We start from the raw sequence: 11,945 nt of genomic DNA, 5'->3' as shown, positions 1-11,945 counted from the left end.
CTTGACCTTTGGACCTCAAAATCGATAGGGATCTTCTTCAGGGGAGTTGTTATGTAAAATTTCATTGAGAAAGCTCAAAGACTTCTCGAGATATCGCACGGAAACGAGTTACAGACAGACAGTTTGACAGATAGACGGACTAACGGACGGACAGACAGACCAAAATCAATATCCCTACTTTCAGTGAAAGCGGGGAACAAAAAGTACTTTGATATCCGGGACCATGAATACCCTCTGAGCATAAAATACTCTGTTTGCCGGAAACAGAGTATTTTATGCTCAGAGTCTTTTAACTATTTTTTGGAATCACTTTTGGTCTCACTCCATGAAACAAAGTGACATGCTCAACCTCTTTGATCACTTTATAATCATTATCAGCTGTTATTCCAATCATTCAGATTTTCAAAAAGAAAAATCTCATTAATTTCATTTTTTCCTTTTCTTGGTCTGAAAAGTCTGTGTTTTAGATTTAACAGAATGAATAAGAGATGATATGCTCTGTGAATCTGGCTTCTCAGATTTACCTGAATGTCCAGTGTTTATATTGTCACTCTCCGTTTTCCGTTTTTGTCCGCTGATAGGTTTCTGTGTTTTTCCTGATGTCCTTCGCTTCAGTTTCTCTTCAATAATTGCCTCCATTGATTTAGTTGTTTTTTTTTTTTTTAATTCTGGCGACGATGGATCAGTGATGTACATATGGGAATCAAAAATGGTAGTAAATCTGTCATCCTTTACATTTATCTGAAATTGAGTAGGTATCTATGAACATTACCTCAAATTGATTACTGTGAAATCTGTGATTTTTTTTTTTTTTGGGGGGGGGGGGGGTATTTTCATTGTTCTCATGGTATGAAGAAAACCACATGTCCATCATGTAATTAATAATTTATATCAAGACACATTTCTTCTTCCATGAAATCAAATCCCTTCACGGGTACATTTTTCAATCAAACCATAAAAATTTGACCTTTTCTATATATATATATATATATATATATATATATATATATATATATATATATATATATATATATATATATATATATATGAAATTTGTCTGCAATATATTAATTATTCTGAATTAATTTAAAAGAAATATCAAATGAAGAATAATCTAGGACTATAAACAAAACACATTTAGAAAACTGAATGAACAAAAAAACAAAAACCATAATCATAAATAAACTTGAAAATCTCCCTATGTATTTTGGTTTCCAATTGATTTCTTCTTTTTGTTTGATTCTTTCATGATTGACTTCAGATTGAAATGCTTTCTCATACCTGATTTTTCATCCATCATCAGAAATTCCAGCTCACCCTAAAGTAAAAATTACAGTACATGCTGGAACATGTACAAAGTTAAGCTCTCTTAAAATTTAAGGCTGGTAATCATTGAAGGCTAGCTTCTGCACATTTACATTTAACTTGCTGTTGCATTCAACTCAACATTTCGATATATCGACGAAGTATTATCAATTAACAATAGTTACTTCCATTCATATGTCGACTCGATATATCCCTGTGAGCTTGAAATAAAAGACACCACATAGTCTGACACAACTGTTTCATATTTAGATATTTTACTAGAAAATGACGTTAATGGTAACAAAACAACAAAGCTTTATAATAAACGTGATGACTTCAACTTTTCAAACGTCATATGGGGTTTATGTCTCTCAGATGATTCGATTCGCAAGAGCATGTTCTACGCTTGAACAATTTCTAAAACGAGGCAAGCTATTGACAAACAAGTTAATGAAACAAGGATATCAACAGTCTCGTTTGAAGTCATCATTTCGTAAGTTTTAAGGTCGATACAATGACCTTGTCAGCACATACAACCTATCGACACAAGTGAGTAAAGGCTAAATATGGACGTTTCTATGCAAATGAACTAATTTAAACGCATAAAGGCTATACCTATCGTACAGAAAAACTTTAAAACTCGTTTTCTCATACAAACTTGGAACCCACGACATGTGATAACCAGTGCACATTATGACGTCATATTATGGCGTCATCGTTCTTACTACACAAGTTTATAAGGAACATCAACAAAATAGCTTCGGCGCAAGGGCATGTCTTATCTTGTTTTATAGAAACAAGACATAAGCAGAAGCAGGATATTATAAGGATTTATGAAAATGCTGCACAAATGTCGACAGTTCCGTTGTTTACTTACTATTTTGTTACTTATTATTCGCAAAGTTTTGAGTTGAAACAGGTAAAAATTCACAGTCTGGTGTAAGTTTCCTCATTTTTTTTTTATCAAATGATAAACTGCATACATAGGATTTGTGCAGCGATTGTATTAATTTTAAGAATATTCTTTTTAATAATTTAAATTATTTATTTAAGGAATGTTTTTAAATTTTGTGTGAGTCATATAAGGAATGTTTCATGAAGCGCGCTAGCGCTTTATGAAAAATATGCCTACGTACAATTCTGTGTGATTTACACACCAATAATTCATACTTAACTGAAAAACTTTCCTTATATTTACATTTTACATGTTCAAAATCACAAAAATATACTCAATATTTGAATTATTCGCTGCCCTATTTCGTTACATTTTTATTAACGTCTCTGTAGCTCATTGTGACGTCACTTTCGCGCGAGTTTCTCCGTGCATATTTCTACGCGTGAGTATACACGAAAATGGTATTCAAATCAATTTCACAGTTGGCTTAGTAGTAAAACATAGCAAATGTAAAATATTTAAAATTGAATAGGATGTGCCCTTGCTCCGATGCTGTGTTGAATTGAAAAGAACAATGACGTCATGATATATGACGTCACTAGCTTTAACATGTTGTGGGTACTAAGTATATATAAGAAAATAAAATTCATACTTTCTCTGTATAAAAGATACGCATTTTATGCATTTTTATTAGCTCATTTGCATAGAAACACATATACGTAGTCTTAATTCACTTCCGAGGAGCTGACTGACGTTTTTCATACTAATTGTTAGGCAATTATTAATACATGTACACTGAACTGTCACGGATTTTTCCGGTTTTTTTTATCATGACAAGGAGCACACGGCGGGTGTGACCGGTCGGCAGAAGATGCTTCCTCACACCACCATGGCACCTGAACCCACCTCTAACTTTTGAGGTCCGTGTTTGCTCCTCCAAATTTGTATCGTTTCATTGAATACTGTCCGTTATCTTTATATTTCATCTACAAACATAACAGTCAGTTTTAACAATTCCGTGTGATTTTTTTTTCTTTTCTAGTTAAAATGTAACTTCAAAAAGCAACATTTTGTTGTTCTTAAAAGAGAAAAGCCTCGTTGTGTTACTGCCCCCCCCCCTCCCTTTCCAAAAATATATCAACCTTGAATAAATATGCCCACGGAACAATTATTATCCTTATATTTTATCAATTCAGTACAATTTACTCTGCTACAATTATAAATTATATGTATTCGCTTTATCTAGAGCATTAAATGGATCGTTGGAACACTACCTCTGTATCCTTGTTCACTGACTTTGCTGATTCTTTTGGTCTTTTGTCTTTTCCTTGTGTTTCACAATCTTCTCTGTTGTCTCTTTTAATCCTATCAAAAATAATTAATTCAGAGGAATCAGTCTTCACTGAATGTACAACATTGCCTCGTGGCTATCCACTTCAATGTTGACATCTGGATAAAGGCTCAAAAGTAACTCACATGATATCCTTACTGAAAGAACTATTAAAGCAAATATTTGCTGAACAAACTTTTTTTCTTGAAGACAGACAATTCAGCATGCAACATACAGGATGAGTGACCAATACAGCAGTATAAAAATTCTGACTAAACTCTTCCAGTCTCCTTCCCCCTACAATTCATCAAATAATACCAAATTTTATTGTTTTGGTTGCTATGGATACCTGGCTCCCATGTGACCTCCATTTCGACCTCTTTCTTTTTCTTCTGGTCTTTGTCATCATCTAACGACTGAAGAAGACTGCGATATTTCTGTATCTGACTCTCCTCATTGTCATCTTCATAATCATTGTCATCATCAACTACAGGCTGGTCATCAGCTTGCAAATGTGGAGGGAAAAGATGATTTCAATGCACACTACATGAGAATAAAAAAAATAAATGTCCTTACAGAGAATCATACACAGTTTGGTAAACCGAAAATCTTAAATTGGTCTAATGCAGCATTTGAGCTGACCATTTTTTATAAACCATGTTATTTATTAATTCAATAAAGTACTAAAGCAAGTTGATCAATGAATTGTGAATTCTGATGAACACGAATGCGCTAGGGTAAACAGGTTGTAACCGTAGAGCAGTCTGCAGACAATTAAATGCCCTTAGCTTCAATGTGAGGATATAAATAAACACTATAGGTAGATAAGCAAGATATATGGCCGACATTACAGAAAATAAGGTAAATGGTTGAATTAATTTAGAAACTTAATATAATGTAGAATTTTTTTCAATTTTTCTTTAAAATTTTACAATTAATTAATGTAATTTATCTATCAAATAGAATACCTACCCCATATTTTTTGCATGGCTATGTGTATTTTTCTTCACCTTTCGGTTTGCAAAGTCAAATATGGTCTTCTGAGCTTCCCAACCCCCTGTGACGGTACATATCGTCAATCTAATTGTCGTTGGCTGCAACAGGTCCCTACCCTTACTTCAACATATTGTCGTCCATCAATACATTACATATTGTTGCTTGCGACTCTTATTGCACATATTGCCCCCCCCCCCTTCTCCGTTGCAATAGCCCAATGCAGCACAGAGGGCACTTTGCAAGAAAAGGTCATTTTTTTTATCTGAAAAAGCCAACTTTTAATCAACTGTAAGCTGATGTTTTTTTTCTTTAATTCAGGGCTCTATATTTTCTAACCATGGACCCCCGTACCAGTGCCCAGGACGTGATGCGATGTGACCTGTGTGAGACCGCTGTGGTACAGATGCATTGTGATACATGTCTTGTCAACCTGTGTACAGCTTGTGTTGGGAAACATATGATATCTGATGAATCCAAGGACCACAAAGTTGTCAAATTTCAGTCCAGAAAATCAGCTCTCCTCTTCCCTAGATGTACAACTCACACAGATAACAGTTGTGAGCTGCATTGTAAGGAATGCAATATTCCGGTTTGCTCCGCTTGTATTGACTCCAAAAAACACAAAGATCATGACGTCCACTTACTAAAAGACATTCTTGCCAGGAAGAAAGCAAAAATCCAGAAAGAAATCAATGAATTGAAGGAATCCATCTGTCCAACCTACTTGGACATAGCAAAAGATGTACAAAATACACTAAGTCAAATAGATGTGAAATATGAAGAACTCTCAACAGCCATGACAAAACATGGAGAGGCCTGGCACAGAGAAATTGACAAACTTGTCAAGAAACTTAAAGATGAAGTTGACGAGATGAAAAACAAAGATAATGAAACTCTAAAAGCACATTTATCAAATGTAGATACATGCACCTCTAAAATAAATGATGATATTAATTCTCTGCACAAATTAATAGATTCTACAGATATTTTGAAAGTGTTAAACTTCCAATTAGACTATAAGAAATACAGGATACTTCCCTCTAAATTTAACATAAGAATGGCACAATTTTCACCACCGTCTGTACAGGAACAGATCTTTGAAGTGTTTGGAAAAATAATACCAACAACAATAACCACAGATAATCATGGTTACAATTTAAAAACAGCACAGAGATTGTTAGGAACTACATTGTCTTCTTTACGAGAGGACACTGGATCCTCTACTCCAGTCAAATAGCTGCTTGATGAACCAGAGACTGTCAACACCATAGACACTGGGTATAAAGATTACCTTTACAATGTGGCCTGTCTGAGTGATGAAGAAATCTGGACAAGAGGAAATGACAGCACCATGAAACTCTACAGCATCAATCAGGGATCACTAATCAAGTCAATCACAACCAAGTCAGGGAAAATGCCATCTGACATAGCAGTGACAAAAGGTGGAGATCTAGTTTATACTGGTTACGATGATAGAACTGTGAACATTGTGAAGAATGAGAAGATAGAGGAGGTGATCAGGCTACAAAACTGGAGACCTTGGGGTGTCTGTAGTACCTCCCCTGGTGACCTCCTGGTTATCATAAACAGTGATAATTACACACAAACAAAAGTTGTCCGTTACTCTAGTTCCTGTAAGAAGCTGCTGCCGTGTGGCGTAATGGAAAAGTCAGTTTCTACTAGACTACATTTATTAGAACATGTGAACAAGCATGGCGTAAATTGTAAGCATAAATTGAACATCGAACCCGAACAATATCATCCCCTTTTCTTTAAATAGAATAGTATGGACAAAGAATAAATTTATATTATGCTTAAAAGTGACTAGAATCAAAACATCTGTACTGCTTTACTGAACTGACTAGCAAAAAATAACAATATGACTAGAAACTGGACTATGAGTATTATATGCAAACTTGTAAAATGCAACATCGATGAAATGAATAAAGCGTTCCTAGCTACACTAAACAAAATTATCTTGGCATCTACTCAAGTTAAATGTCTATCAACAAATCATGATCTGACATAGTCATTGTATTTAACCGGCGGTTTCACTTCACGTCCAGAACGGGTAACTGTGTTCTTAGGGTCAGTTACTGGCTTTGGAACATCGGGTGCCACTTCCTTGGCCTCATTTGTCTCACACGGAAGATCACACGGAATGTCTCTTGACACCGGCAATTCATTTGATTTACGGAAATGTTTTCTGTTTCTCGTATAGTTTGCTCCGGCCTCGGTCGTTACCTTGTATGATCTCCTTTCCGGTATTGCTTCCGTAACCGTTCCTTTCTCCCATGGTCTATTAGGGGTTTTGACTCGGACAGTCTCTCCAACTGATAGTTGCGATAATGGGTGTGCAGATCTGTTGTAATACTCTGCTTGTTTTTGTTTGGCATTGTCGATCTTCTCTTTCTCAAATGGTGCATCTTTCGGCTGTAATAACTTTCCTTTCGTGGGTAGTAGTGTTTTTGTTCTCCTTCCCATAAGTCTCATGACTGGACTGGTTCCCACATGCTGTGTAGGTGTGTTCCTGAAATCCAACAATGCAAGGTAAGGATCAGATTTTGCATGTTTTGCTTTCTTTAGAATTTGTTTGGCAACTTTCACTGCTTGTTCGGCTTTCCCATTGCTTTGTGGGTAGTGTGGTGAAGATGTTACGTGTTGGAATTCCCACAGTTGGGCAAACTTAGCAAATTCTTCGGAGACAAATTGAGGACCGTTGTCCGACACACACAGGTCTGGTATTCCATGTCTCGCGAATTGTGCTCGTAGTCGTTTGATGATCTCATGGGATGTCATTCTGTCCAAGGCATCAATCTCGAAGAAGTTTGAGAAGTAATCAGTTACTATCAAGTAGTTACGTTGGTCGAAAGTGAAGATGTCAAGTCCAAGCTTTGCCCAGGGACGTGGTGGTACCTCGTGATGTTGTAGAGGTTCTTTTCCTTGGTTGTTGTCAAAAGTGCGGCATGTTTCACACTTTTGTATGAAGTCCTTAACTTCAGCGTTCATTTGTGGCCAGTACACAGATTCTCTGGCTCATCGTAGGCATCCCTCGATTCCAAGGTGTGATGAATGTATCCTTGTCAGCATATCCTTGCGTAGTGCTTGTGGAATAACTGCTCTGTCTCCTTTAAAAATGACTCCATTTTGGATAGACAGCTCATCTCTGATCTCAAAGTAGGGAACTATGAGTTCTGGAACTAAGGTTTTGCAGTCTGGCCACCCATTTCTGATGGATGCGCCTAAATTTTGCAGGGTATTATCCTTTGCAGTTTCGTCCTGAATGTCTTTCAAACGGTTTGGTGCAATTGGCAGGAATTGTAGCATATTTATCGCTTCTACTACTGACTCCGCCTTTGATGGTTTCTCATTGGGCAGATACGCACGACTTAAGGTATCCGCTAGCTCCATGTTCTTTCCAGGACGGTACTTAAGATTTACTTCATACTTTTGCATCCTGAGCAGCATGCTCTGGAGACGCTTTGGCGCTTTGTAAAGAGGCTTATTCACAATCATCTCCAAAGGTTTGTGATCTGATTGGACAGATACTGGTCTCCAAAATGTGTAAACATTGAAACGTTCAAGCCCGAATATCACTGCTAGAAGCTCCTTTTCTATTTGTGCGTAGCGGGTTTCAGTTTCGGTCAGGGCACGGCTGGCAAAGGCAATTGGCTTGTCCTCTTGCAACAAAGCTGCTCCAAGTCCTTTCTCCGAGGCGTCGCATTGTAGTGTTAGTGCCTTTTCTGGATTGAAGTACTGTAACACAGGATCTGCTGTGACTAGATTTTTCACTTGTTTTACAGCTTCGTCATGTTGTGGGGTCCAGTGCCATTCAACATCTTTCTGTGTTAACTTGCGCAGCGGCTCGCAGATGTCACTAAGCTTTGGTAAGAATTTTGCTAAATATGTCACAAATCCAATAAATCGTCGGACTCCTGCTACGTCAGTTGGATTTGGCATATCCAGGACTGCTTTGACCTTTTCGGGGTCTGCCTTGAGTCCTTTATTAGTGATAGTTTGGCCTATGAATTTTACTTCTGTCTGTCGAAATTTCATCTTGTCCTTATTGAGTTTGAGCTGCTGTTCTCTACATCTCATCATGAGTCTGACAAAGTTTCTGTCATGATCCTCTTGCGCTTCTGCTTCTGTGTTTCCTTCTCCAAACACCAGTATGTCATCATGTATACTCTTGACTCCAGGTAGTCCTTCCAGTGCTTGATGCTGGCGACGCTGAAATTCCTCTGGCGCAGTGTTGATACCGAATGGCATGCGGAGCCAGCGGAATCTGCCAAACGGACTGTTAAAAGTAGTCATAAGAGAGCTTTCGTAGTCCAGACGAACATGCCAAAAGCCATCTTTGGCATCTAGGACGCTGAAGCATTTGGCATCTGACAAATCTGGCAAGATGTCCTCTATTGTAGGCATAGGGTAGTGCGCTCGCTGCAGTCCCTTGTTCAGGTCTTAGGGGTCTATGCAGACTCTGAGTTTTCCACTTGGCTTCCTTGCTACAACCAAGCTGGAGACCCAAGGTGTAGGCTCAGTAACTTTGGCTAGAATTTCCAGTTGTACGAGTCTCTCCAGTTCCTTTTCTAAGTCATTCTTGATTGCGAGTGGAACTTTCCGTGGAGCATGAACAACTGGTTTGACACTCGGATCAATCTGGAGGCTGTAATCTCCTTTCAGGTGTCCTAGGCCAGTAAACACATTATGGTATTCTCTGCAAATGTTCTCCTTTGTCAATGGTTGTTTTCTCACATTGATTTCAAGGATGTTTTCGTTCTCAACAGTGATCAATTTCAAGGCTTGTGAAGCTTTGGAACCAAGTATTGGTTGACACGAGCCATCCAGTATGACGAAATCCGCTTTGTATTTTCCTCCGTTCTTAGGATTTTTGAATTTTAGGTTGCACTTGCCCAGAGGTTTGATTGTCGTGTTGTTATACATGCTGAGTATTTGGTCTGTCTCTGTGATTGCATTGTTATCTGTCAAATACTTTCTTGGGAGCATGTTGCAGGTCGCCCCACTGTCCTTGAAATTTCACATACTGTCCGTTGACCGACAAGGTGGCAAATACCTTGTTTGCAGAAGCTTGGTTAATTGCATTTACTGACTCGCTGTTGTTTTTGAGATCTACACTATATATAGAGAAGTAATCATCAGAGTCTGATTCGGCACTCTCTTGGATTTGATGGACTGTTGACTTGGTGGAATTGCAGACATTTTCAAAGTGATGAAGTTTGCGACACTTCCTGCACTGATGGCCATAGGCTTTGCAATTTCGCTTTCCTTTGGCATGGCGACTTCCACAGTACTTGCATTGACTAGGTTCTTGTCTCGCTTGTACCTGTTGCTGTGGTTTCTGGGACTTTTGTGGCTGTTTCTTGAAGCTCTTCTTGTGCGAGTTGACTGCATGCACAGATATTCCTGCAGCCTGTGGTTGAATTTCCTTGTTCTGCTCCTTGGAAACTTCAGTGGCTCTACACACATGAATGCATTTCTCCAAGTCTAAATCGGCCACACGTAGAAGCCTTTCTCGCAACCCAGAATCACCTACGCCACAAACAATTCGGTCTCTTATCATTGAGTCTTTGAGAGTTCCAAAGTTACAAGTGTCAGCCAAAATTCTAACTTCTGCTAAGAATTTGTCAAATGTGTCACCTGTCTGCTGGTTTCGACTGTAGAATTTGTACCTCTCGACTGTTTCGTTTTTCTTGGGATTACAGTGTTTGTCAAATTCTGCGAGGATGAGTTTTACAGTAATATTTTTCTCTTCCATATTCACTTTGTTCCCATGCTCATCGGTAGTTTGAAACTGCATCGTGCTATGGATTTCTCTCCCCTTGCGTCCCAGAAGATACAGCAAGAGTTTCACCTTTTGTGGCTCTGGTTTTTTCTCCATGCTGATATCTATGTAGAGTAACACCTCTTCCTTCCATTTCTTCCAGGTCTGAGAAAGATTTTTAGCATCGAAATCCATTGTTTCGGGCGGATGAAGTACGTTTTCCATTGTTGTTGATTTTGGCGCGCTCTCGAACAATAACAAAGGAAAATGTCAATTTGTCTCTAATTGTGGCTGGTTACACAATATTTTCAATCCCCGTACTCACTAATAATGGTCCGACACTTCTGACACCATGTAAGAAGCTGCTGCCGTGTGGCGTAATGGAAAAGTCAGTTTCTACTAGACTACATTTATTAAGGTGTCGTAACAGTATTTCACTTGAGGTTCACGTCAAATCATGGCTGACGCAAAATAATTCCTGAATCTTCCCTTCCGATTCGGGCATTTTAACACGAGACTGGAGCTGAATTTTTTTATGAGATGAAAAACAATATGTAAACTTCCTATATTGACTAGATTCATTAAAATTTAGGGCGTGCTGAATTTTCTATGTACTGTATTTGAGTGGGGAGTGATTAGGTCCTGGACTTGATTTTCAAGCACCTGCTCGACTTCGAGCGAGACAAACTTGCGTGCCTTGCTGGATGGCTATGTATTTTTTGGTACTAAAATCTTTATAAAGAATTGTTTTACAAGATGTGAAAAGGAAACTTCTCAAAAGTTTGTTTTCAATTAATACCACCTACTCAAAGTTGCGCATTTTTGGTAAGAATATATAGCAAAATTTAATACTGTTGTGCAACCTGCAGTAAAAGCAGATTTTATACTTCGAAATATTGTAGTCTATAATTTAAGGTTTAATTTCGTGAGTTTAGACGGAAAATGAGAAATAATGGCATTTTTTGACCGTCATTGCTGTTCGTTCGCGTTTAATGGAGCATAGAAAATTAGTCCAGATTTCCTCTAAAATAATTTATCTTGACCACACAAGGGCCTGATTTTGATGTATCGGGTTGAGAGAAATGCATGAAAATTAGAGGACACTTTAACAAATACCTTGCCATCACACTCGTTAACATTATTTACTCATAAACAATTTCAAAATCTATCAATTTAAAGAATTTAGACTAAACCCGGAGCAAAATAAAAATTCTGAATATGTGTAAATATCCGTTAATTTGGAACACAGCGGTAACAGATAAAGAAATCTAGTTCGTTAAAAGAATTATTTAGGCAAAACAATCGTAATTAAGCAGAAAACGCCATGATATTTCAATAATATGTATTATTTCAATGCTCTTTTTAACCCCACCCCCCTTCCTTATGACAAAGACTACTTCTTTCGCCCTGTTATAAAAAGCAAACATATTTTAAATAATTTTTAATCCTTATGTGAATCAGTATGCATTAATTAAAAATCTGAGACGAAAAAACAACAAAAGTTCAACGCGCAAGATCATTACATACAGTTCAACTTTTGCCATATTTTTAGAAATCCGTGTTCACCGCGAACACCCCTGTCACCGAGTGTCGCCAATATTTTTCCTACCTTGAGACGGATTTTTATGAAACTTGCT

At 37.7% G+C, this 11,945-nt stretch overlaps 2 protein-coding genes across 2 annotated transcripts; one reads left to right on the top strand and one right to left on the bottom strand.

The window, feature by feature from the left end:
* Positions 1-4,863: 4,863 nt before the first annotated feature.
* Positions 4,864-5,763, top strand: LOC133178266 (E3 ubiquitin-protein ligase TRIM45-like). The gene has a single exon (XM_061313007.1). The coding sequence runs from the start codon at positions 4,864-4,866 to the stop codon at positions 5,761-5,763; it is 900 nt and encodes a 299-aa protein (XP_061168991.1).
* Positions 5,764-6,539: 776 nt separating this feature from the next.
* LOC133178264 (uncharacterized protein K02A2.6-like) lies at positions 6,540-7,535 on the bottom strand. Its single transcript, XM_061313006.1, has one exon. It carries the CDS (start codon positions 7,533-7,535, stop codon positions 6,540-6,542), a length of 996 nt encoding a protein of 331 aa, XP_061168990.1.
* Positions 7,536-11,945: the final 4,410 nt, after the last annotated feature.

This window comes from Saccostrea echinata, unplaced genomic scaffold (genome assembly GCF_033153115.1).
Source record: "Saccostrea echinata isolate AGI-Se365-2 ecotype Australia unplaced genomic scaffold, CSIRO_AGI_Sech_v1 ptg000002l, whole genome shotgun sequence".
NCBI lineage: Eukaryota > Metazoa > Mollusca > Bivalvia > Ostreida > Ostreidae > Saccostrea > Saccostrea echinata.
This window is presented reverse-complemented; position numbering and strand designations above follow the sequence as displayed.